Genomic DNA, 26994 nt, shown 5'->3' with positions numbered 1-26994 from the left:
CCATTTGCATACATATCATGTTAGCGTGGTTTGTAGCTATAGAATCAGGATCAAAACAGCAAAAGCTTCCCCAACCAAACTTTGGTCTTGGGCCCCCATCGGGTAGTAAATTTTGAAGTTGAAGATTTACTTTCGTCAATAATATTGGTAATTGCATCTCAGCCCCTCATGGTCAGATTTACCTGAAGAGCGGGGGGGGGGGCGTAATTCATAAATATAACATCTGGTATCTTGCAATATTTACTTTATTCTATGTTGTTAATTCGTGACCTCCGGTCTGTTATATAGCCGAAAGATATTGATTGTAGAGGCCCAAACAGCACACTAAAAGAAAACCTTAGGTGAGACGCACACACAAATTGTCATGTCTAATGCTCTGTGGGTGCCCGGGTGGCATTTGCATCGTGCAACGCTCAGATTGGAAGGTTTGGGCTGTTAGTCACGCCCACCCAGCGCGGCTATTACCAATGGACACATGCCCCAAGTTTTGGCCAATGTCTTTCTTTAATAGCACACTCTCATGGAGTCTCATGTTGGCCGAAACTACATTTGTATTTTGATGTGTCGAGGAGAGGTATTGACTGGCACCTAAATGCCTATTAGTATGAAATTATGCATGCTTTATTTTTTGAGTAGGAGACGTATGCATTTCGAAATCAAGCTATCTAGAGATATTTAAATCGCAAAGCTCAAAGAGAAATTCCAAGTTAATGAAATCTCTCGAAAATGCTCTATAATTATGTTGGTTTACAAAATACTTTTGAGTCCTCTCCAACCACGCTCCCCACCCTGTTGGGGGATTGGGGATGCTGGAGTTATGGACCTGGCAAGAATGCAAATCATTAGGTGCGATAAACCGTCCTCTATAAAATGGGCAATTGGTACATTATGACGTAACAGCGAAATGTCCCATATTTTTTAAAGACAGTTGTTATATCATTGGGCCGTTCCAGCGCGATCCATGTATAGTCTTCCAATATAACTACTACCATGCAAAATAAATGTAATCGTGAGTAATCGTGATTACTTTTCCAATGTAATCGTTATCGTAATCGACTACTTCCCGATTTTGCTGTAATCGTAATCGTAATCGTAATCGGGTGATTCAGAAGTAATCGCAATCGGTTACATTCACCAAGTAATCACCCCATGTCTGGTTGGGAGTAACAACATTCATGGTCAGCAATAGCTTGAACACCGATTTGAACCGTATCCGGCTTCGCGATCCCACTCTAGACGTACCAGAAAAAAAGTGTGAACCACCTCCACCTGAAAATAAAAATAAAATGGTCGAATATCTAGTCCGGCACTGTCCCATGTCCCGCTCTAATGTACAGTTTGTAATCAAAACTCCTTTGTCCGTCTCTAATTCCCATTCCCATTCACTGAAATCTCCTTTGAAATTGTTTTGAAGCTCGCCCGTTTTGTTACTAGAGCTATGCTTTTTCACTGCCATGGTGAAATAAAAACTCGGGTCACGCTGATGGAGTCACTGGTTGCAGAGATTGAATTGATGGCTTAGCGATTTGGTAGGAAAAAGGACGGTCATAATGTACGCGAATGGTACATGAATGATGTTTCAGAAATCACACGGACATGCACGGGAATGTTACGAAAGATATTCTCGTGTTTTTTAAACATCCTCTAACTTACTAACGAATTGCTATCAAAGTGTTAGGATACATGCATGGACCGCTTTATTCGTCCGTCATGCGGCATGAACGAAAAGTCTGTTTCGAAACCTAGGGATTGCTGACAAATCTATCATGATCAAATTACACATAGCAATAGCTAATTGCCATACCAGAGTTGAGCATTAGGGTTGGTAAAAAAAAACTTTTTTTTTAAAATTCAACTCGTTTAGTTATAAAATTCCCAGGTTGCCTAACAAAACGCTACATACCAAATTTGGTCTAAATTCCGATCGATCATGCCTTCTTGAATTGAAATTTCGACCATTTTTTCAAATATAGTCGTGGCAAAATTCGACGCGTTGAAATGACCAAACATCGTGTTCCAGACATGCCTGAAGGAAAATTGATGCTTTTTTCGCGGATTTACATCATGATAACCGCGTGTGATACAGTATGGATGATAAGATTGCTAATTAATCAAAAATTATTGTCACACTGATCAGTTGGAAATGAGTCATCGACATTGAAATGGCCTCGTGGAAACGAATATGATGTAATTGCAAATGTAACATTTTTCAAGGCTAAAATCGGGGACCATTAGGAGAAAACAAACTGAGATACAGTAAAATACCGTAAAACATATTCCCCAAGTCACAATCGATATCTGAATGTATATTTTGTTGCGCCAATGCAGCTTTCGCGAACAAGGAGCGTCGTTATGACTGTTTCTCCTCATTGTATCATGATATTTGCTTTGCACGACGCCTATACACTCCTACAAAGCGAATTACGAATTATAAGGCATTGTTGTCGGCTTTCAATGGATCAGCATCATCCTTCGGGCATTTATATGCACAGATCTAGGGTCGATAAACAATACGATGTTTACGTATGTAATTTGGTTGATAATAATCATAACAGATGTTCCTCCTAGCAATACCTCTTCTATACCATTTCATTCCATTCTCTGGATTTGGTGTCTCATCATACAAGTTTCGTCATTTAGCCTAGTGGTACGGTAATGCGTTTTTACTGCACTTCTATAAGAATGCGTTTTTGTTGATAATAAAAGACCCCAGATTATGCTTTATAAACATGGTACGTTACTGTTTAGTTTCCCCGAGTTTTCTGGCAAAAAATCTTGTTTGAAGTACCAGGCATGCAATTAAATGGCATAGGCACCACTCCCAATTACAATCAGCAGCATTTTAATGGGTTGATGACCGAACATAATACTTTTCGTAAGTTTTGAGAAAAACTAATTTGGATTCAGGAAAAAAAACGAGTCAAGCGTGTACGCAGACGATGCAGAGTAAGTGAGACATAACAACAATACGGGTTTACCTACTGAGTCGTCGTCTCAAATTACGAAACAGGAGACTATAATGTTCAAGTGAAAAGAACGAGATCAGTTATTATGTGTAAGATCCGTCACCGCAATCAACCTATAATGATGACGCAGATTCCTTGAACAATATTGAACATCACTGGGTAGGAATACCTGGAGGATGTTCTGGCACCTCTGAAACTCGACATGCTGCAACATCAGTAGTATACTTAGTGGACCTATAGCATGGATCACTTCTAGACTTTTATAAGTCACCGCTTCCACTGACGAGATGACGAGGAGGAGTCTAGATCAACCTCCAACTCTTAGGTAGGAATTCTGGAGTCGACCACGGTCGGACCCGAACCCGCAACCCATTGCTGTCACAAAGCTGCAGATCGTTGTTGTTGTTCGGTTGTACCACTTACTTGACACCAGGGCATGGTATGGTATGGTATGGAATGGAATGAGAATCTTCCATACTCCATACCCGCCCAATCGTTCCATACCATACTTGACGATTTTCCATACCATACCAACATTCTTCCATACCATATTTGATACTTTTTCCATACTTTCGCAACTTGACCAAACTCTCAAGTGATATTCTATTTTTGATGTGTGGAAATGTTCCGGCGTATATATTCTAATTATTTTGGATGATATTATTCATTTTAACAGTCCTGATGCACCAATGATATCCCCAGTTTATTTATATCATATGTCGTCAGCGATGTAGGAACGTATGATGTAGGCCTATACACACGGGATTATTTGGAAATCACAACAGAATCTCACGACATGTAAATCTAGTGTGGTAACGCACTGCTAGCATAACCTCATCTACACAATTACATAAAACAAAGGTATTGTCAAATTATAAGATAGTTTCGCAACCTTTATACCAGTGGTTCTTAACCTTTTTTTAGACACGCCACCCTTTATGATGGTAAAAAATTTTGCGCTCCCTTATCGTCATATCACAAAATCAACCCCAACAGATTGTTTGATGGCATGGAAGGGTATGACTGTTGGAGAGGATTATGGATGGAGGTAAATCGCGCAGAGCGCGAATTTTTTTCAGTTGTACGCTTGTTCGCGCCCCCCTTCAGATTCTTTCACGTCCCCTAAGGGAGGGGGAGGCACCCCCAGGTTGAGACCCACTGCTTTATACACTTTGAAATTGTTCCTCCAATACAATTTGATAAGGCTTTCTTTTGTAAAGACTTGCTATTGGGGAAAGTTAAGACCCCCAGAATGGAACAGCACGCAATGAAATTAATGCGCAGTGAACTGGTAACCGTACACGCAATGGTGCGCCTCCTCAGAATTGATATGTGAGATAAGCCCACGTAAAGGAAGGGTTTGAAATCTTTCCAAATGTACCAAAGTAGCATCAATTAGCATGTGCAAATGCCGAATATATTGCATGGATGAGATAATATTCCTGGTGTTGACGAACTTATGCGTATGGTAGATATAAGCCACCATAACCTACACTGTCGCATCCCCATCGGTTGGAAACACCTGCATTGGGATATATCTTTAAATAAATTTTACATCACTACAATCATTTTGCGACAGCTAATCAAATGTCTATTTTCTCCGCTGTGGGTCACACTCGTTAGCTTCATTAGCGAACATCAAGGTTTCCGCTGTCCATTATATCAGAAATAACCAGATTTCATGAAGTTACAATGCGTGTTGTAGTTTTAGTCCTACATATCGTAAAGTTGCTTCAAGACAAGCTACATATTTTCGAAATACAATAATGGTTCTGTTAAATAGACATTGCGTGATGATCATCCTCCCAAAGCGCAGAAAATTAACAAATTGATAAAAATATTGATGTAACTTCTACATTCTCAGAGTCTACGATTTTAGAACTACATTAGTTATTTACGTAGTGGAAGTTACAATAAGCGAAATGCAATTGTAACGCGACAGTGGTCGAATATCATTCATTTTTATGATATTTAAAACGGAATAATTTTATCAATAATATTTTTTTCATTCATATGCACGGCGCGAAACTTTGTAATCTTGAAATAGATGTCGACCGGGAAGGGTCGGTCAATAATCACAATTTCAGATATGAACATCGACAATGAGCGATTTTATGAGGTATTCAATCAATTTGACAAATCGAAAGTAGGATTATTGTCATTGTTCTGGCAAAACTGTCAAAGTATGGAAAAAGTATGGAAGTATGGAAAACACATTCCATACCATACTTGGGAAATTTTCATACCATACCATACTTGCACTCTTCCATATTCCATACCGAAATTTCGTTCCATACCATACCATACTTCCATACCATACCATACCATACCATGCCCTGCTTGACACCATGTACGAGTTGACATGAGTTCTTTCTATAATAGATATCCTCATATTATTACATGGTGCCGGAATCAATTATCTCTCTCGACTGTCAGTGGCAGCATCCTATCACTCACAGTAATCTATTGTTACAACGATGACTTATAAAATCCTAGAAGTGATCCATGCTACAAGTCGGCAGCTACAGAATAAAAATGAAGAAAATTTGCCTGGTGTAAATGACCGTAGTAGTGGACAAACAACACGAATACCACAAACAACAACAACAACAACAGCAACTCTGATACTAGCACGTTACTGACAACAATTGTTAAAGGGGTACTGCGCTCTGAAAATGGCGTGGCTCGAATTGATGAACAGATTGAGGAAGAATTTTCGGCTGCAGCCATTTTCTGCAGCAAGTCACCGTATTTGGAACTGCAACTATGGCCCTTTTCATACCGGATTTACGAAACTCTTTCGGGAACAAGTTCCGAAACAGCCGATGTTCACATAGAGAAAAAATTACCGAAACAGTTCCGGGAAAAGGGCGCGTTCATACCTATTTAGAGTTACCGCGAACTTATGTTCATACCGGTCGTTCTTTCGGTAAATTCGCGGGAAATTATGGCCAGTATGAACGCGATTCTCCGTAACTGTTAATAGGTACGAAACCATGTCTGTGGGGTGTTCCAGTTGTAATATGCTCTTATATACAGTGTACAGAGAAACCAGGGATTTCTAGAAATCCGTGAGAGAAACATTTGTTATACTATGCGACGAGCTTCGAGACCATAACAAAAAGCAGCCAGCAAATTTTACGAACTCAATTTCTATTGATTGCTGAGTAGCTGTCGCTCTTTTGAGGCTAGCGAATGAAGCCAATCATTTATACATCCAGGTAAACTTCAGATGTATTTTAAGAAGGCAACTGTCACAAGTTGATTTTGATAAAAATAATTGCTGGTGCCTACTGCCTAGTTGGGCTCGGCACAATGATTCGAGTACTCGAATCTGAATCGAGCATTGACTTTAATGATTCGAGTCGAGTAGTGAAATACTATTTTTCGAGTAATGAAATTATACTGAAAGTTGATCTACTAACGAAAATTATAGCTATGATACTGTTTTCCACTGAGTAAGCCTTGAAACCTTGATTGGCCGTGTCGCGACATACGTGACATAAAGCTACAAACTTTGCTGGAAATAACACATTTCCGAAGTCATGGTCATCCCACAACACTGTCATGAAGTGCAATGAAATTGGTATGGTTGAAAAACACTGAAGAATCTTTAATGCGACGGACAATAGGCGTTATGTTCTTTGTGGTGGCATAAAAGGTAGCCTACACATTTGAATTTTGGCATAGCACATTGTGTTGTGACGTCTTCATGATGATACTCGACTCGAAGCGTCAGAATCGAATCACTCAGGTACTCGATTTTGCCCAGCCCTAGCCCTAGTAACATTTCTATATTTGTCATGGCGGAATGTCAGTATGAAGCCAGTTTTTGCATAGCATACCACTACAAAAAGGTCAGACAAATTTGGTCTTCAATCATTGTGTTAGAAAAAGTCTGAAAGATCAATTGTTCTTGCCAAGTAGGCTACTTTCTGTCTCAGAAGTAAGACCCAAATTGATGGAAAATATACTTCAACTGGAAACTGAGCCGTCAACACCATGACTCGAACTCGACCCTCTGCTCGATGACTTGGACTCGGATTTGACTCTATAGTCAAAACTATTAAAGTGCGGGATTGACTTGTGACTTGGTTACAACCCTGCTCACTTATTGAGACTGAAATTGCTCAAAATGAGACTAAATTTGTATATTTTGTAGTGTAGTCACATATGTACATCAACCTACTTATTTAGTAAGTTTTAGTTCTATGTTTTAGTTCTAAGTAGTTCTAGTTGTGAAATTGAAAAAGTGAATAGTTTATAGTTTTATTTGCGTATATTTGAAAGTGAGTAGTTCTAGATCTAATAGCAGATTTTGAAAAATAGATAGTTCTAGTAAGTGGGTAGATAAAAAATTACCACAGCAACACTTGTACCAAACATGCATTTCCTGCATTCAAGTTTTACAGCAGTGGTTCTTAACCTTTTTCCTCCAGCGCCCCCTTTCAAAAATTATCTTGCTCCAGCGCCCCCCAACCTCATATTGTAAGGAATGTAATAAATACAATGAGTAAGAGGGAGGGCCGTAACAGCACTTCGTCAACTCCCTAAAATTTATTGCCTTGCCCACCCATAGCGTGATAAACCAAACTTCTGAGGGCTTCGCCCCTAAGAACCCCGTAACGTGATTTCGATGGTCAGCAAAGTTTTTGTGGCCTGGTCGCCCAAGGTACCAACATTTTCTCTAATGCATGGATGAATAGGTTGTATTTGCAAATATAAGCCTCTATAAACTTTTTATCCTCTCAGCCCACGATATCAGATTTCCCAGTAGCGCTGAGTGAGCTGCTGTATGGGAAAATAAAGGGCACATAATAAATAATTAAACATATTTGGGCGTGCCCGTGGGTACAATTAATTCGTTACTAGGGACGTAACAGCACTTCGTCAGCCCCCAAAAAACGTTGGTATTGGGCTCCCATCGGGTGATACACCAAACTTCCGGGGTCTTCGTCCCCAGACCCCCATTCTGCTATCCGCTATTTGCTGATACTAATCATCTACATTGGGTGTCCACTGTCCATTTACTGAGCCAGCTACTCTCATCTAGACGCGCGAAGCGCGAAAACTTTTCAATAATTAATGATTGAATGGGTCAATATAATCGGGAATTGCATGTATATTGATATAAATTTTTATGCTCTCTCTTCTCACGTAAACAGATTTACCGATTGAGCTGAATGATGTGTGATTGAAAAGGTAGGACCCCTCAATAATAATTATACATTTTCGGGCGTATACCCGTTTGCAGGAACGAAATGGCACATCGTCAGGCCCGCCGAAAAAAACTTGGGTCTTGGGCTCCCATATGGTGATAAACCGCGACCGCGACCGCCCCCATCACGTTGTTCGCTTTTGCCACGAAATCAGCTGTACTGTTAGCGAGCCAGTGTGAAGCGCGAAAACTTTCGATAATTCATGATAAAATCGGTCAGTAAGATCGGAAATTGCATATATATTGCTATCAATTCCTTGTCCTCTCTGCTCACGTTACCAGATTTACCGGTAGAGCTGAGTGAGGTGCCATGTTCCGTCTAAGCTACGCATGTGCGCAGTGCTGACACGGTTTCTGCGCACAGAAAATCTACGTTGCGCTCAACAAATCCGAAGTTATGACCTTTTTTAGCCGTTACGCACTGTTGTCCAAGGGTCTGCGCAGTGAGTCGTTGAGTGTGCACAGACTCATCAAAACGTAGAGAGAACGTTGTGAGGTGTCTTGAAAACTGTAACTAATAATTAAACATATTCGGGCGGGCGAACCCGTTGGTATGACTTCGTTGCATGATGTTATCTCGTGACCTCCTGTCTGCTATATCAAAAACTATAGAATCGCCCAACATGATATCGCCCAACAGGAATATCTAGTTTTAGATATCCCTGCCGCCCAATCGTACTTAACTAAAAGACGCACACGATTTCAAATTGATATTTCTTCACTGGCATATAATTTATTCCCGCCAGATGGAATTCCTCTTCTGGGGATCAGAATGCCCAAGACAGGAACATTCGGTGCCAGTCATTCAGGCGCCCATATAACGAAATTTCAATAAATAATGATTGAATGGGTCAATATGATCAGGAATTGCATGTATATTGATATCAATTTTTATCCTCTCTCTGCTCACGTAAACGGATTTACCGGTAGAGCTGAGTGATGTGTGATTGAAAAGGTAGGACCACTCAATAATAAATATACATCTTCGGACGTATACCCTATGCAAGGAACGAAACGGCACTTCGTCAGGCCCCCCGAATAAACTTGGGTCTTGGGCTGCCATAGGGTGATAAACCGACCGCCCCCATCACGTTGTTCGCTTTAGCCACGAAATCAGTTTTACTGTTTAGCGAGCCAGTGCGAAGCGCGAAAACTTTCGATAATCCATGATAAAATCGGTCAGTAAGATCGGGAATTGCATATATATTGCAAACAATTTCTTGTCCTCTCTGCTAACGTTACCAGATTTACCGTTAGAGCTGAGTGAGGTGCAATGTTCCCTCTATGCTGCGCACGTGCGCAGTGCTGACACGGTCTCTGCGCACAGAAGATCTACGTTGCGCACAACAAATCCGAAGTTATGACCTTTTTTTAGTCGTTACGCGCTGTTGTTCAAGGGTCTGCGCAGTGAGTTGTTCAGTGTGCGCAGACTCGTCAAAACGTAGAGCGAACACTGTTAGGTGTCTTGGAAACTGTAGGACCCGTAACTAATAATTAAACATATTCGGCGGGCGAACCCGTTGGTATGACTTCGTTGCATGATGTTATTTCGTGACCTCCTGTCTGCTATATCAAAAACTATAAAATCGCCCAACATGATATCGCCCAACAGGAATATCTAGTTTTAGATATCCCTGCCGCCAAATCGTACTAAACTAAAAGACGCACACGATTTCAAATTGATATTTCTTCACTGGCATATAATTTATTCCCGCCAGATGGAATTCCTCTTCTGAGGTTCAGAATGCCCAAGACATGAACATTCGGTGCCAGTCATTCAGGCGCCCATATAACGAAATTTCAATAATTAATGATTGAATAGGTCAATATGATCAGGAATTGCATGTATAGTGATATCAATTTTTATCCTCTCTCTGCTCACGTAAACGGATTTACCGGTAGATCTGAGTGATGTGTGATTGAAAAGGTAGGACCACTCAATAATAAATATACATCTTCGGACGTATACCCTATGCCAGGAACGAAACGGCACTTCGTCAGGCCCCCCGAATAAACTTGGGTCTTGGGCTGTCATAGGGTGATAAACCGACCGCCCCCATCACGTTGTTCGCTTTAGTCACGAAATCAGTTTTACTGTTTAGCGAGCCAGTGCGAAGCGCGAAAACTTTCGATAATCCATGATAAAATCGGTCAGTAAGATCGGGAATTGCATATATATTGCAAACAATTTCTTGTCCTCTCTGCTAACGTTACCAGATTTACCGTTAGAGCTGAGTGAGGTGCAATGTTCCCTCTAAGCTGCGCACGTGCGCAGTGCTGACACGGTCTCTGCGCACAGAAGATCTACGTTGCGCACAACAAATCCGAAGTTATGACCTTTTTTTAGTCGTTACGCGCTGTTGTTCAAGGGTCTGCGCAGTGAGTTGTTTAGTGTGCGCAGACTCGTCAAAACGTAGAGCGAACACTGTTAGGTGTCTTGGAAACTGTAGGGCCCGTAACTAATAATTAAACATATTCGGCGGGCGAACCCGTTGGTATGACATCGTTGCATGATGTTATTTCGTGACCTCATGTCTGCTATATCAAAAAATATAGGATCGCCCAACAAGAATATCTAGCTTTAGATATCCCTGTCGCCAAATCGTACTAGACTAAAAGACGCACACGATTTCAAATTGGAATTTCTTCACTGGCATGTAATTTTTCCCTGCCAGATGGAATTCGCGTCCTGGGGTTCAGATTGCCAAGACAGAAACATTCGGTGCCAGTCATCTAGGCGCCCATGGATAATTAAACCTATATGTCGAAGTTTTCGGTGTTGTTGTTGTTGTTGTTGTTGTTGCTGTTTTTGGGGTATTCATGGTGTTTGTCGACTACTATGGTCATTTGCACCAGGCCGATATTCTTCTTATTTTTTGTAACTGCCGACTTATAGCACGGCCCACCTCTAGGCTTTTTGTAAGACACCGCTGACGCGGATGAGGTGGCGAGGATGAGCCTAGGTAAACCTCCAACACTTAGGTATCGGAATTCGGAAGTCGACCTCGGTCGGACTCGAACCCGCACCCATTGGTGTTGCAGCCTTGGATTATGCCACTGCGCTATCTCGCCACGTTTTCGGTGTTAATTTGCTCTGAATACTCATTAGGGATATGTCCTACCACCACATCATCTACTGCGAAGCCATTTTTCTCCAGCGCCCCCCATACCGCCCCCTGAGCCCAGCGCCTCCCACATCGCCCTCTGAGCCTTTCCGCTCCCTTCAAAATCGCCAGCGCCCCATGGGGGCGCTGGAGGCAAGGTTAAGAACCACTGGTCTAAGTCATTGATAAACCTCTGCCTAATTAATGTAGTGTTGAATATTTTCATTTTCTTTTTGTGTAATTATTTTTCGTTTGTTGGCGCCGATGAATGCTTTGCGAATGTGAAAGTTAGTAGTTCACCCCATGAAATTGTTTGATTGTCTTTAGAAACGATGCTGATCAAATTCGGCTAAATTCCAACCAGTGGAATCGAAGTTATTGTAGTTGAAAAATTGCATTTGAATAAATGGGATTTACGTTGGCAAATACTTTAATTGTCTATTATTGATCTGCCCACTGTAAATATTATGATGTGAAATCTCAAATTCTGAACATGAATAACTTCGTTTCTACAATCACTACTCCTGCTCTTGTGTCAAATTCGCTGTACATCGTATTTTCAGACAATCTAACAATGTCATGGGGTAGCTGGGAAAATTTTAACATGACATTATTTTTATTTCTAGTGAATAAATTAAAAACTTTTTCTCTTATAGCAATGCCGCAATAGGTTGGAATTGAGCCAAAATAGTGCAGCGTTTTTTCTGTAACCTAAAAATTTTATCAAGTAGCCTGGAAAACTTGAAGGGAAAAGTCATTATTGAAAATCCCTAATGTACGTCTATTGCATTGCATTAGTACAGAAGTCTCAAACTTAAGCGTGCTCGCGGGCCAATTGCCCAGTTTTTGATGACGGCGCGGGGCGTAGCATCAATAAAAGGGTGCAGAGTTGGATCAATTGTAATTTGTAATGTAATTGAATGTAATGAATTACATATTTCAATGTAATTGTAATGTAATTGTAATTGTAGCATTTTTATTTTGTGTAATTGTAATTGTAATTGTAATTTGACAAAAATTTTGCTCGATTACAATTTCAATTACATTAAATTGCTATTGAGACCTGACAAGCACAACATAAAATAATTGACTTATAATGCATTCTATTTAAATGTCGACAATAAATTCGGTGGATCCATTCGCGGAAGCCCTTGACTGCGCCCTTGCGGGCGAAGTTTTTTATTTTTCCCGCTATGCTGGCCTCGGCTGCCATTGTATACAATTATTAGATTACTAACCAACGGATGGATTCGCAACACGTGACTCACGATTGAATACGCCGAGAAGCGAACTGCTGAGCCGGCTAAAAGCAGCAGAATTGATAGTCCCATAGCTGGCGATCCAAGCGTCGAAATTTGATATGTATGGTCCTAATCGAAAGCTAGTGTCGCACTGATTCCGCAATAAAAGTATATTTCCAGGCAATGGTACCATCCCAAAATAGTCGTGAAAGTCTGGGAATCGGCATTGTTCTGAACAATCGCTGGGAGTAATTGGTCATTGTTGTGGTCATGCTGCTGTGGCGCTCTCACTTTTCAGAACAGTCGGCCTTAAACGGCTATTATGGAGCAGTTACATTGCCCTGACGAGATTTTAATTTGTATTTTCGGAATTAGTGCATCAATAGCTTACGATAAAGACCAGATGCATCAAATTTGGACGCTTGAATCGCCAGCTCTAGGACTACAAAGTTTGCTGCTTTTAGCCGGATCTGCAGTACGTTTGTCGGTGCATTCATCCGTGACTCACATCTTGCGCATCTATCCGTGGGTTGGCAATCTACAATACGATCCAACTCTGAAAGGGTGTTCAATGACTTTTGAAGTAGTTGTTATTTGACGGGATGAAACTGTCCGACGGAAAGTGAGCTGACCCCGCAGACTGACATCCCGCGCGCATCGTGAAAATTTGACTCAGCACTATGACATTTCAAGCCTGGCAAGAAAAAAAATCACATTTTTAAGCATTTAAAAAAATGTTATACTTGATAGTGAGTGAGCATAATTTATCAAAACGATGTGATATAGACACCATGCAAAAGGAAAAATGCATCATGACACCATAAAAGCTGTCCCGTTATGGTTATGCATACAACGTACATTTCACGTGTCACAACTATAGCTAGAAAATTTTAGAATTTAACAGTGATTCATCTGATATCACAGCATTTGACCAGTGTAGTCTAATCATACTCCTGATATATAGGCCATTAATCATATGCCATTGCCGCACGATGCAAGAATTCCTTTCGAATGCTCGAACAGATAAATACCAACATAAATATATTGAGTTATAGTAATGGAAACGTCAATCGCCACCCAATCCATTGGTGTTTCTGCGGTGGAGCATGCCACTACGTTGCTCGCCTAAATTAAGTGGCATTAATAACATTGATAAAGGCGCCAAAGATGTATATGACTATTTTCTGAAGTATTTCCATATTCTCCGTGGCACGCGAATAGTTTGCTGCGTCCATTGCTTGTAACCAAGTCACTCGGTGTCATCTTTATTTTGTCACCAAGTCAGTCCGAGTTCGAGTAATACTACGGAAGGTCCAGTTCAAGTCACAATTTTCATTCACGATTAACCCGCCCGTCATATTTTATGATCATAAATAGGGAATGTGATTTTTTTTTCTTGCCAGGTTTGACCTTGTGAAACAATATCGGCACAGAGTCGTAAATACGATCATTCGCAAATTTTTGGACATTTGTTGACGAGAAGAGTTATTTATTTGAATATATTCATTTTCAATTGCATGTATAATGGGATATGGTAAGGAATAGGTATGTTTAGTTGCAAAGTTGCAGCATAGATCTCAATGAGCCTTGACATTTTTCCTAGTTTGCTTTTCCACTGCAACATCAGCACCACAATCATTCTTCGGTCGCCTACTGATAGATGCACCAGACAACGCGTCTGCGATGACGTCGACTTGATCCACTGCTGGAAGTTGCGGTCTATAATGCATGGCTGCAAATTCTTGCATCCGTCTGAAGGTAGATCTGCTTAGTACATTCACTGTACCAGTGCTGCAAAATGATGATATGTCAGGTCAACACACATGAGAATCCGAAATCACGAAGTAACGGATGAATTTGCATTGGTGGAGATGAACTGAAGGGGTAAGTCACTTACGGATCCGTCAATATAGCTCTAAGGATGCAACGACTTTATAATTAGCTTACTTGTACAGCAATCAGGGCAAAGGATTGGTAAGCAGACAGTCAAAACACATCGATTTTTTAAACTGCTCATTTCGTAAATCAATGAGCTGTTCTTCAACTGCAAAAGATTCATAACTTACAAATAGATTAACAATACCCAAAGTTATTAACTACATATTATGGAATACATTATTGCCGTGCGAATGAAGCTCCGATCAATATATGCCCTTGATTTACGGAAGGATTTCTTGTTTATGAGTTTATTCATTAAATTATATTATACAATTATTTTTCAGAATTGTCAAAAATTTCGCAGGACACCGAAAAAACTGTTGCGGAACACAGTTTAGTATTCACTGCTATATGCTATCGCTCCAGACGACATAACAAGCGAATTAGAGATTACAGCAGTGGTGCCGAAACTTTTGTTACCTTGGTCCATTGGCGAATGTCGACAAATAAATGGGCCCACGGCCCACATATTGTGTCAACCTCCTGATTTAATACTAGACGTTTTTTAATTGAAAATCTGGTTCGTACAGCAATCATTGGTTAGAATGAAGAGTTCATATAAATACAGCAACAATGGAAATGATTGCAAGGGAGATGTGGTACCGATGGATCACTGGGACCGAAAATACTTTGAAAATTCTCTATGATAATTCCATGATTACACTCCGAGAACTTGTCTACAATTGCATGCTGGCAAAATCTTTCCTCGCATACAATAAAATTCGACGTGCGCGAGCAATGCGGTCTCTCACAGATGTTCTTTGTTTTGGGGGGTCTAAACTATATTTAGATAGACATATACATTTTTCTTTGTAACCTTCAACACGAACAAACCAGCAATCATTTTATTATGAAGTCTAGTACTAGGGCTTGTATCAGGCTATATAATGGCGCCTATTATTTTTTTCAGTACTTTCCTTGAGTGGAATTTTTTTCGATTCACGCACAAAATTCGTTGGGTGCGGACCGATGATACAATAGCAAAATCAAGCAAAATAATGAAGCATACTAATCATGAAACAAATGAAACATGCCTACGCACAGAAAATCTTTATGTAATAATTGCATATGATGTTTTATCGCTAAATATTACCGTGAACGATAGTTTTTGCCATCATGTAATGGCAATATTTTAACAAGGTTTCATCGAAGTACCCATGCAGAATATTGTACCATTGCACATCGCGATGTCGCATATTTACATACTTATGAAATATATATTTATATATATATAGAATCGTCCAGCAACGAATAGATTTGTAGCCGGATATTCGGTCAGCGCGGTAATAAGGTGAGCCATAATTAGTGCTGGCTGCCTCCGCTCCGATAATTTAGCTCTATTAGCTACCCTCACCCTCCGAAATAAGAATACAGCTTATATATAAGGTAATAAATGAGGCGTTTTGTTTAGCGAAGTAACATCATGACGGACTCGCAAAGAGAGCGCCGATTATCTCATATATAGCCAGGCTCCTATCTATACGTCCACATGGGTTACACAAGGGGTGGGAAAACTGCGGCCTGAGACACTGTTTTTTGCGGCCCGCGAAATCCTCAAGAAATATACTCATGTGTGGATAATGTAATTATGGCAGCGAATTGACTGAACTTATTTTTGATACATTTTACCATGGCAAGGATAATTTATAATCTTAATATTATGATTATTTTATTGCTGGCGCATAACCTGATTTTAAGTCCCAGACATTTTAAAAGGTTTGAATTGCTCAACATCACAGAAAGTCACAAGGTCAAATTCGGATCACGAGTATGTCCTTGAGGTAAAACTAAAGTATAATCATCAAATCTATGAACGGATCGTTCCTCATAGATTCAAATTTACATCCTCTTCTAAGAAGCGGCACATTCGACAGTCATCCCCAATTCTTACAAATTTGATATCGAGGGTGAGTCCATTAACATAACTTTTTGCCATGTTTCTGACATCATCAAATCAATGTTTGGTTTGTTTTAAATATATGCATATCTAATGGCTGGATATTTCCTCAGTCACCATCAGGGTTGTAACCAAGTCACATGGTTCCGAGTCTCGAGTCAATCTTACTTTTTTAGTATTGACTCGAGTCAAGTCGAGTCATTTTCAATTCATCACCGAGTCGAGTCCGAGTCCAAGTCACCGTTTAAAGGGTCAAGTCCGAGTCATAGTGTTATGACTCGAGTCCGAATCCAAGTCACTGCATTGAAGTCATGTTCAACTCATGTTTTCAATCCTGAATTAGCTTATAGCTGATATAGAACCAACGAATTCACGTCTAGATACCAGCTGATAGAGAATCAACAGATGCACTTTTATGTGGAGGTACAGTTTTTCTTTCACATTATCAGGTTGTTGACTAAAAAAAAGGTCAACTTTCCTGTTCAACTCCCGAAATAGCCGCCGGAGCGTTACTACTATGAGAGGAAATTTTGGATTAATTACAAATGGAGACTTTCTAATTTTACCGGGTACCTCTTGATATTGTTATATTGGGTAAAATATGATTCATAGCAAAATTGGCTCAATTCCAACTAGAAAAAGGAAATTAATTAGAGTGGAATATTTTGGATATGAAAAAATAGTCGTCTTGCTACTAGTACGTTATTATATTATATGAAATAATTTCTCACTAAAAACACTTCATTTATTTTCAAATATAAAATTTTCTCCTCTCATATCATTGATTCAACTTTTTAAAATAAGCCAGATTCAGTGTTCTTTTTATGCAACATAACAATTTTATCAAGTAGCCACTCATTAAAATAAAAAAGAAATTATTTTTGAACAGCCCTATTGTACAAACATCACACAACATTAGCCATTCATTATTACTCACGTGCACAATTCACATACCTAACAAAACGTTAAATGGGCGGAGGGTATTGTGTTTTTTCACAGACAGCAGATCAAATCATTGAGTTACACTTCAAAAATGCTGAAGTGGAAAGGAGATCCTCATATAAGTTATAGCGACATGGCCTTGGAATAAATCCACATCTGCTGAATTCCCATTCAACTGGTGCACTAGATACAGGAATTGACAAGCATTTTTGAACCACACTGAAGAGCATTGGATACTCATTCTTCGTAGTCGCCCAAAAATGCAAAGAATCATCGCCTTCAAATCTACACCTGAGCTTATCAGTCTTCCCAGTACTTGACCTTCTGGGTCATTTCATTGGCTCTAATTAAACTTCGCTTCGATTGTTTGTATAATTGAAAAGTCTTGAGTACTTGGATTGCGGCTTACCTCTTCATCACAGGATGATTTTGTATAATGCATTGCTACTATATGTACCATTGTCTGTTGTTTTTACGGTGGCATATCTGATATTAGACGAGTGCAACGAAAGCAGTAGCGACAAATAGCGATGTCGTCAAAATTCGTCAGATGCGTTGATCTAGCCATTACGATTCCCAAATTTCTTCATCATCAAGTCATATAAAATAAGCCAAGTCAATTACTTGGGTCGAGTCATGCGTAATGACTCGAGTACAAGTCGAGTCAATCCCAATATTGACTCGAGTCGAGTCGAGTCATTTTCCTATTTCAAGAAAATGACTCGAGTCAAGTCGAGTCACAAAAAAATCGTGACTCGAGTCTGACTCGAGTCGAGTCATGACTCGTTTCATTACAACCCTGGTCACCATATTGTTAAATAAAAAGATGGCGTTCAAGCTAATAATCTCAATTTAATATCGAGCGACCCGCAATTGGATTTTGACGCTGAATGTGGGCCACGAGCTGAAACGTTTCCCCACCCCTGGGTTACACGATTTTACATTGACGTCGATATTACGATTGTCCGGTGTATTTAGAAATCTGATTTTGAAAACTATTTGAACTTATCCGTACCTGTTAGTCTTCGTATCTGCGGATACGCTGTTCCCGAACCCCAGTGTATCATATAGAGTCGTTAGCTGTTTCCTTAATGCAAGCCAAGTTTCTGGATTTCTCATCACGTACATGATCAGAAGGAAGAACCCTTGAATATCGTAAATACAATATTATAGTATCTGCTTGCATTTTAGATCAGTCGTTCTCAACCTTTTTCACCTCGCGGACCGGTAAAATTTCAAGAAATATCTGGCGGACCGGTGGAATTTCGGAAATTGAAATCTACCCAAAATTTAAGTATGAAGCCGTTTTTTTTGCTAGGGTGCTAAAGAGTGAAATTATTTAGGGTTTTGATCGTAATTAATTATGTTCATGATGGCATGCATGTGATTTTACGGTAGTGAGTCTTCTCAGTCGAGGTAAAATTGCCTTTCCCGAATAAACGTGCTACCGCCGAGAGTCGTTTACAGTCTTTCGCGCCGTTTGCCGTTGATTTAACCGACCACGCCAACTCGAATAATATTCTTCTCTTCGACAAGATCGAGAGAAGAAGTGTTTCGGAGTCGCACCAACAAGCTTGTCATTGCCCACTACCACCAGGTGTAGGCTTCTCTGGTCATTACGGATACAGTGGGCCGCACGAAAACACCTGGCAACAGCCATACCTGGCTCATGGCTATACACAAAACCAGTACCGAAAAGGCACATCGTCAGGCAATCCCCGAAAAACATTGGTCTTGCCCCCCCCCCACAGTTAAACGGATGCTTTCCCCAGGTCTTTTGAGCACACCCATTCTACTCAGTACAGACAGAGAGTTTACGTAGCCCAGTTGTTGCCAACCTTTTTCGTTTAGTGGCCCTCTTGGCCGATATTTGGGCTGAAATTCCATCCTATGAAAAATTTGCCTGTGACTAAAAAAGGTGCTTTTTTGACTGAGCAATTACTGGACAATCATATTCAGATAACTGCGAACTATGTCGAATGCGGACGGCACTACCTACACTGTGGCAAAGTACACCTAAACTTGACTTGTTTTTTTACCGGTCGGGTATAGCCGCTGACGAAACATAAATCACTATAAGCACGCTTGCTATGGCCTTGAGTCGAATCGATGAATTTCCTATGTTTTTCACATTAGCTCATATGTTGACTTAAAAACGTAAACAATTTCACCAGCGGCCTTGTGCTGAATTCAGCTTGACTTTTTCCTGCTTAGTAGCAATTTCGTCGGGAGGCTGTCGCGGGCCAGGCCAATTTTCTGTATTTTTTTATATTCCGTAGTGGCCGACTTACAGCATGGGCCATTTCTAGGCTTTTTTAAGACACCGCTTACACGGATGAGATGGCAAAGAGGAGCCTAGCTAAACCCCCAGCACTTAGGTAGGAATTCTGAAGTCGACCGCGGTCGGACTCTAACCAAGAACCCATTTGTGTTGCAGCTTTGGAGTTTACCACCGCGCTATTTCGCCACACATTGTGAGCCCTGTGGATCTTCCAATACAACGTCAAAGCCACATTCCCCCCTAAAAATGTCAAAATTCCCCCAGGGGGAATTTCCCCCGGTTGGGAACCACTGACGTAGCCTAATCGCGCCATGCGCGGAGATTTTCTATAATTCATGACCGAATCAGTCAATAATATTGATAATTGCGTACACATTACTGTAAGTTTTTTTTCCTCTAGAAATTATCAGATTATCCGGTATATGTGAGCGAGGTGTCGTCTTGGAAAATTTAGGGCATGTAATAAAATCAAACATATTCGCACTGGACTGTTTCAAATAATTACTTCGTGGCATGTCATCAATTCATGACCTATACTGTCTGTTGTATGGTAAATAGATATTGAAATCGCTCAAGCGTACTAAGCTAAAAGACGCACAGAATTCCAAATTGCTATTTCTTCACTGGAAAATACCTTTTCTCTGTGAGATCGCGTTTTTCCTGTGGGGTACAGATTGCCAGGACAGCGAAATTTAGCTCCAGCCATTTAGGTGCATATGGACAATTGGACATATGCATATCAAGGTTTTCGGTCTACAAAGGGCATACGTTTTCGGTCAAGGTGTTCTCGCTGCCAAATTTTGGCACACGTTTTCCTATGTTGGCCTAAACTTAATCTATTGTTGGTACGTCGTGGCGCGGCAATGGCTGACGCCGAAAATGCCTAATCTTATAAATCATGCGTATTTCTTGGCGGAAAAGCACTCAATAATCAAGGTATTTAGTGACACAAAATCAAACCGAGCGTGTAAAAAAATTGAAAAAAGTTGGATGAAGTTTCAACTAAAATACTCTATAATTCATGTTCATTCACGAAATAACTTTAGGCCCCCTTGAAGCTTGGCCCCCATCAATTGGGGGTTTGTGGTCCGGCAGTTACGATAGGCCAAGGCTACTGCACAAAATGAATGAATGGAAAACGAATCATCGTGTGAACTGACAGGGCTTTGGAGCCGGAGCCCGGAGCCGGAGCCCCGGAGCCGTGCAGTTTCACCGGAGCTGGATTCGGAGCCGGAGTTCTACATAAAATTTAGCCGGATCCGGATCCGGAGCTGGAGCCCGTTATTTGAGGTGTAGCTCCGGCTACGACCTATTTCATAAGATGCTATTATATATGCAACAACCACATCTGCTGATTTATCATAATTGAACACCAGGCCTGAATTTTAATGCTGTGCACAGCAATGGCATGGAGTAAATTGCGTTTGACAATTGACAAGTATTCAGTATGAAGTCACAAGCCGGCACGGCGGCACCCATATGTCTTTGTTGTTACATCGGATGTTACTGACGGCTGACGGACTCTAGATTACTATAGATAACTAACCTATTAGTAGATTAGTAATCTATATAGATCAGGAATGGCCAACCTTTTCGGCTAAAGGGGTACTTGCAATTGACGAACGAGTGCGCGGTCCACTAGCCACGCCAAGCGGGTAAAATTTTCTAAGTTTATAAATAAACTATGTGAGTATTGCGGGTCTATTGTATACCACCCGCTTGGCTCAGTTTGCAAGGACACGAATATTCGGCGTCTGGACACATCGATATCGAAGGTCTCCGATAATATGCGACAATCATTTTGTGCCTACATTTCACCGTCGACGACTTTATACGAGCGCAAACGCGAAAAGACTTTCTTCCGTAATTGCTAATACATTTAGACTCAATCAGGTAAATTAGGCGTTTTTTTCATTTTCAGTAGGCGGTAGGCTACCAAGCAAGAAATCGTGTGACAATTAAACACGCGAAGCGTGAAGAAAAATTTCACTACTATTTTAGTTTATTGTAATGTACGACGATTTACTGAAAATGTGACTGGCACCCTTGATCTGCCAATGCGTCGGAACGGATATTTTAGTCATCAACATCCGAAGTATCGCAGCCAGAATTGTAATTTTTGGTTTGCATTGCAAGTTCACAATCTCAACAATTCATTTTGATAATATAATAGGACATTACCTCGCGGGCCACACAAAACCCTCTCGCGGGCCACATTTGCGGGCCACCCATGATATTGACAGGACCATTCGATAATTTCAGAGCTGGAGCCGGAGCTGGAGCCGGAGCAGTGGTTATAATGCGGCTCCGGAGCTGGAGCCGGAGCTAATGTATGATAGAAGAGAGCTCCGGAGCCGGAGCTGAAGCAGTTTAAATTTACGGCTGCTCCAAAGCCCTGTGAACTGAGCATTTTAGCGAATCAGCTCGTACTTGTCGCTCGCATGTCGTCAAATGACACGGCTTGAACTTCAAGTCAAATGTTTCCAGACCTAAAATTTCACCTCACGAAGTTCTCAATCGATTTAAATTTTGCTGTTTCATTTATTTTATCAATGGACAAGCCTTCAACATATTGCTTCTTAGAATTAAGGTATAAAATTGCTAAATGCCTGATGGACCGGCAGGAAAGTCGTCGCGGACCGGTACCGCTGTTTTAGATAACATGCGGGCTCTGTTGGGCAATAATTACCGTATATTGTTGTAACAAAATTTTAGTTATTCTTAGGGTTGAAAAAAAAATCCATTTGAAAAAAAAACATGCTTAAAGTAGGGATCTGTTTACAACATGTTTCTAATTGATTGATTTTTCGATTTACCATAACGTCATGAATCTTTAATTGCGATGTCACAGTGGAATGGCATTGACAATTGAAAATATTGGGTCATCATAGCATGGAAAAACGTAGCCGAACGTAACAAAGTCACCTTCAACTTGGAATGTGTGTTAATAGATCCGCACGTGATTATTTCAGTCGTAGAATTTTTGGTATTGTGTGGACAAACTAGACATATCTGATTTAACTTTAGATCCCGCGAGCCCGGTGAACAAGACCTTACTAGCCGAACACGAAAAAAACGTCATGAAGTGGGGAAGCTGTCCGAGGCGACACTCTTCTCCACGAAAAGTACAGGGAAACGCCAATACTTAATAAAGTACAATTGTTGTACCATAGCCAATTAATCTTATAATTATTGACAATTAGATTATTATTATCAATATTATATAATTCTTTGCTAAATTAATGAAGAAGATTGTGTTGTTACTGAAATTAATTAACTTGGAATACAAAAGACCTATACGCTGATATAAGCTATAGGCAGGGTTGCCATCGACATGGACCCAAAAGTAGAAAAAAATAGATTAGCATGAAAAAGCGTTTTTGTACATACTTTGTATTTATACGAGCCCCTGGCATAATACATTCCATACTTTTCGTTAGAAACAAGCTGCTCCAGCAACTCCTTGTTATTAGAAAGTGCTTCATGGATCACACGAAAGCTCGGGTCTAGGTTTACCTTCACTCGGGGCCTGAACAGCACGTCGTCACCCCCCCCCCCCCCCGTTGGTACCTGAGCCAATGTACCCCGATACTTAAGTGTTGGAGGTTTACCTATAGGCTCCTCGCCACCTCATCCGCGTCAGCGGTGTCATACAAAAAGCCTAGAGGTGGACCGTGCTATAAGTCGGTAGTTACGGAAAATAAGAAGAATATCGGCTTGGTGTAAATGACCAATTGACCATAGTAGTCGACAAACACCATGAATACCCCAAAACAAATAGTAATATGTAAAACTAATGATATCAATCACGAAATTCATTAGTAAATCTGAAAAAAATTTCGCGCTTACCGCGACAACGGCCAGTCCCATGACATCACCATTGACCAGTGATCATGCACTCGCGATTTCAGTGCGTGTTTCAAGCCTATATGATTATATAGATTAGTCCGGAGTTCACCAAAAATGGACATATAGACACTCTAACATGGGCATTCGGCGTCCGGCTAGTTCATTACAACTATGCCCCAAAATGCGGCCGTAGGCTACATCAGTAATAGTCGAAATGCGGCCGTGAATGGCAAAAAGGTTGGCCACCCCTGCTGTAGAGTGTACGTCACGAGAGTTCCTTTCATTTATGATGTAATAAAATCTCGACGCAAAAGCATAATTGTAGAGTGTTATGTAACAGAGACACCAGACGAAAAGGATCGAAGTTCTATAGTGGTTGAAAATAAGACAAAATAAGGACGCAAGTCGAAAATAAGGACATTTCTTAGAAATAAGGACAGTGGAGTTTTCTAAGACGTGGCCCTTCAAAATAAGGACAAATCTTAGAAATAAGGACGGTATGGCAACCCTGGCTATAGGGTTACCATACGTCCTCTTTTTTTAGGATTTTTCCTCTTTTTGAACTTTTTTAAAGTGGCCTCGGAACACGTCCAAATCTCATCTTTTCTAAAACTTTCGGTTAAATGTACCTGATATTTAAACTGAGATATAGGAGATTAGTGTCAAATATTGGTCCGGCGGGTCTTTCGGGAGTTGAGTCAGAAAGACGACTTTTTTTAGTCAAGCATCCGCGAATCTCATACCAAGTAGGTGTTTCGGTAGCCTAGTTGGAAGCCCTCTTTTCAGTCAATCAAGTGCAAACTCGGAATGAATTTACCAATTTTTCCGGATTTTACTCCGGTATTGTAACACTGAAAATTTTGAAAAAGTGTCCTCGTTTCCGATTCCCAATATATGGTAACCCTATATTAGCACAATTACGTGATTTGATTGAATATTAAAAACTAAAAATATCTATTCTCACAAGTTTAGCACCAACGTTTGAAGCTTATTAATGCTCATTTGCATTGATTTGGGCCATTGTAAATCAGAAAATAATATAATAATTCCTGGACAAATGCTATGTTGCACACTGTAATGAAATTAAACTAAAATGTTTCACGATCCTCTGACTGGTGAACACATTTGACAGATGTTAATTGCTTTACTGCATGATGACTCATTAAGAGGGGATTGGAAATGACTTCATTTGAGTGACAATTTCTTAATGTGACTATGCCGAGTCATTTGAGAGAGGAACTGGGTGAAATGACATTCAGTTTGAAAAACCCAGCTGCCGCTCGATGCTTCGGTCTGTCGCATAAGATGTCAATTTTATAATGTATGTGTACAATACACATTAAAAATGGTTTTGTAATTTGCTGAGCGCTAATTGATAAATATACACCTCCATAAGAAAATCGATATCGGCTTTGAATTTCATAAGGTAGAAGATTGCAAGCAAACATTTCTTGTTACCTTGCAACGAATTTAATATTGTGAAAATATACGCGAAGACGAGAGCCGCAGTTTCATCTGGAATTCCCACTAGAAGGAATCCAAAAATCCACGTTATTCCCAATAACGTCACTATGCTGAGGTTGATTCGTAATTTCCGCTTTTGAGATTGCCTCGTTGAACGCCAGGATTTGCTCTGTTAAATAAATAACAATGCGCGGGTGCGAAAATAATATATATCAAGGCCTGACAACGGGAACAATACATGCAAATTAAGTGATGGAATTTGGTTGGCTAGTTTCTGATATTAGGTTCCTTTATCTAAATTCCTCACTATGTTTGTAATTCTAAACTAATCTTAGAATAGAAATAAATATTTCGCAGGAAAGCATATTTCTGCACAGGAATGCCAGGCTATCGTTGATTGATTGATTGGGTGAGCTCGATTTAAGTACAACCAGCATTTCCTTTGAGTATTGGTAATCATAAAAACACAAAAAGTCTCCGAAATCGGTTAAGTTAATATGCAGTAAATGGTTATTTCTGTGTTTAATACGATAATGCAGTTGATATTCCACTAGTTGAAGTATAAGATAGAGGTGTGTGTCCTTACTTTGGCGAAAAAAAGTAGGAACGTTTTCAAATACTATGTGTCATATGACATTGAATGCCAACATGTTCGGACTACTCACCCAACCAGATTCTCGATTTCTGCATAGTTTATACGATAGCACGACGTACGTGATGAGATTCGAGCCAATCATTACGATTGTCGGCGTGACAGCAAGGTAGAAGATGTATTCTGGGTCAATCCAACATCTGCGTAAGATTAAAAAATGGGCCTCATATTCGCACTGGTGTGCTGCATTTTGTAATAGTTACATCACCGGGGTATCTTCACCATGTGGATATTTGTACAGTTCGTAATCCATAATGGCCACAGCTCCCACGAAGATCGCAGGCATAGCCCAGCCCCACGATATCGAAGTCATAACCACCACCCGATCGCTTAAGCATGTCTTTGTCCATATAGGCTAAATAATTTGCGCATATATCGAAATAGCATTTTACATCAGGGACAATGTTCCCTCTAAGCTGCGTACGTGCGCAAATGCGCACATTGCGCAGTGCTGACACGGCCTCTGCGCAGAGAAAATCTAAGTTGCGCACAAAAAATCCGAAGTGAGGACCTTTTTATCAGTCGTTACGAACTGTTGTCCATTGGTCTGCGCAGTGAGTCGGTGAGTGTGCGCAGACTCGTCAAAAATTAGAGGGAACATTGGTCAGGGACATGCGAAATTCAATAATTATGTGAACAGGCTGTTAAGCTAAGTTGAGCGGAATAACGAAAAATTGATTATATATAATACAAGTTCAGTGGTTCCATGTCCAGGGTCTAAATTTGAATTGAGGATACGGATTAAAAATTTATGAGGGAGGGAATTTTGCTTTCATGGGTGTTCGACTGCAGGAAAAATTTTGTGGTACGGTGTCGACATAATTTTGGCATAATTTCGACATTTTCTCTCAAATACACTTCAATGCCAGAGAATCATAAAGTGCTATATTTCGAACACGGGCAATTTCGCTATCGGCAAAGACTGGTGTTGTAATACCCCATAATGTATCTAATGGCGTGCCTAATAAAATACGTTCTTATTTATTCAGACACGTTGATATGCTGTACACACAAGCGCACAAAACTTTTGATCAGTAAACGGAACAAGATAAACCGAAACTTGTTTCTACCCGTACCAAGAAGAATGTATTAGAGCAGGGGTGGACAGTTGATGAAGCCATACGAGAAAGTAAAGTATACTATCGGATTATGTATCGTACATTCGCATTATTGTAATATGTGATTGGCGGTAATAAACTTAAATATTTCTTTCAAAACTGCATTCATCGCGGTAAAATTTATCTACTCAAAAACATTCCGTGTGCGCCTTATCAAGAGTTAACGGCACAATAAAAGCAAAATTTTGGAGATTGTCAAGGTGCATTCTCGTTTTGTGTTAATTTTTTTATGCTGTCTGCGCCATGCATAGAGTGAACCGCAGTTGAAATCAATAAATTTCAACCAGAGATGTCATGTTGGAATGGAATTTATAATATATATGC

The 26994-nt window shown here is 40.3% G+C and overlaps 1 protein-coding gene across 1 annotated transcript; it reads right to left on the bottom strand.

Moving 5' to 3' along the window:
- Window positions 1-14106: 14106 nt before the first annotated feature.
- On the bottom strand, window positions 14107-25903 carry LOC145437927 (uncharacterized). Its single transcript, XM_080315298.1, has 4 exons — window positions 25566-25903; window positions 24895-25069; window positions 18322-18451; window positions 14107-14320 (listed from the first exon to the last, which is right to left on the bottom strand). Exons 1-4 carry the CDS (start codon window positions 25635-25637, stop codon window positions 14107-14109), a joined length of 591 nt encoding a protein of 196 aa, XP_080171424.1. The 5' UTR covers window positions 25638-25903.
- Between the last annotated feature and the right edge of the window lie 1091 nt (window positions 25904-26994).

Source organism: Botryllus schlosseri, chromosome 4 (genome assembly GCF_051294905.1).
Source record: "Botryllus schlosseri isolate E-star chromosome 4, Bs_hap1, whole genome shotgun sequence".
NCBI lineage: Eukaryota > Metazoa > Chordata > Ascidiacea > Stolidobranchia > Styelidae > Botryllus > Botryllus schlosseri.
The sequence above is the reverse complement of the archived record's forward strand: the minus strand, read 5'-3'. Positions and strand labels throughout refer to the sequence as shown.

Bases quoted from the DNA above. Each gene is read 5' to 3' on its own strand.
- LOC145437927 (XM_080315298.1), bottom strand. From the start codon at position 25,637: ATGATTGGCTCGAATCTCATCACGTACGTCGTGCTATCGTATAAACTA. The intron at 25,070-25,565 runs GTGAGTAGTCCG...TTTATTTAACAG, and splicing joins GAAATCGAGAATCTGGTTGG to AGCAAATCCTGGCGTTCAAC. The intron at 18,452-24,894 runs GTAACAAGAAAT...ACGATATTCAAG, and splicing joins AATATTAAATTCGTTGCAAG to GGTTCTTCCTTCTGATCATG.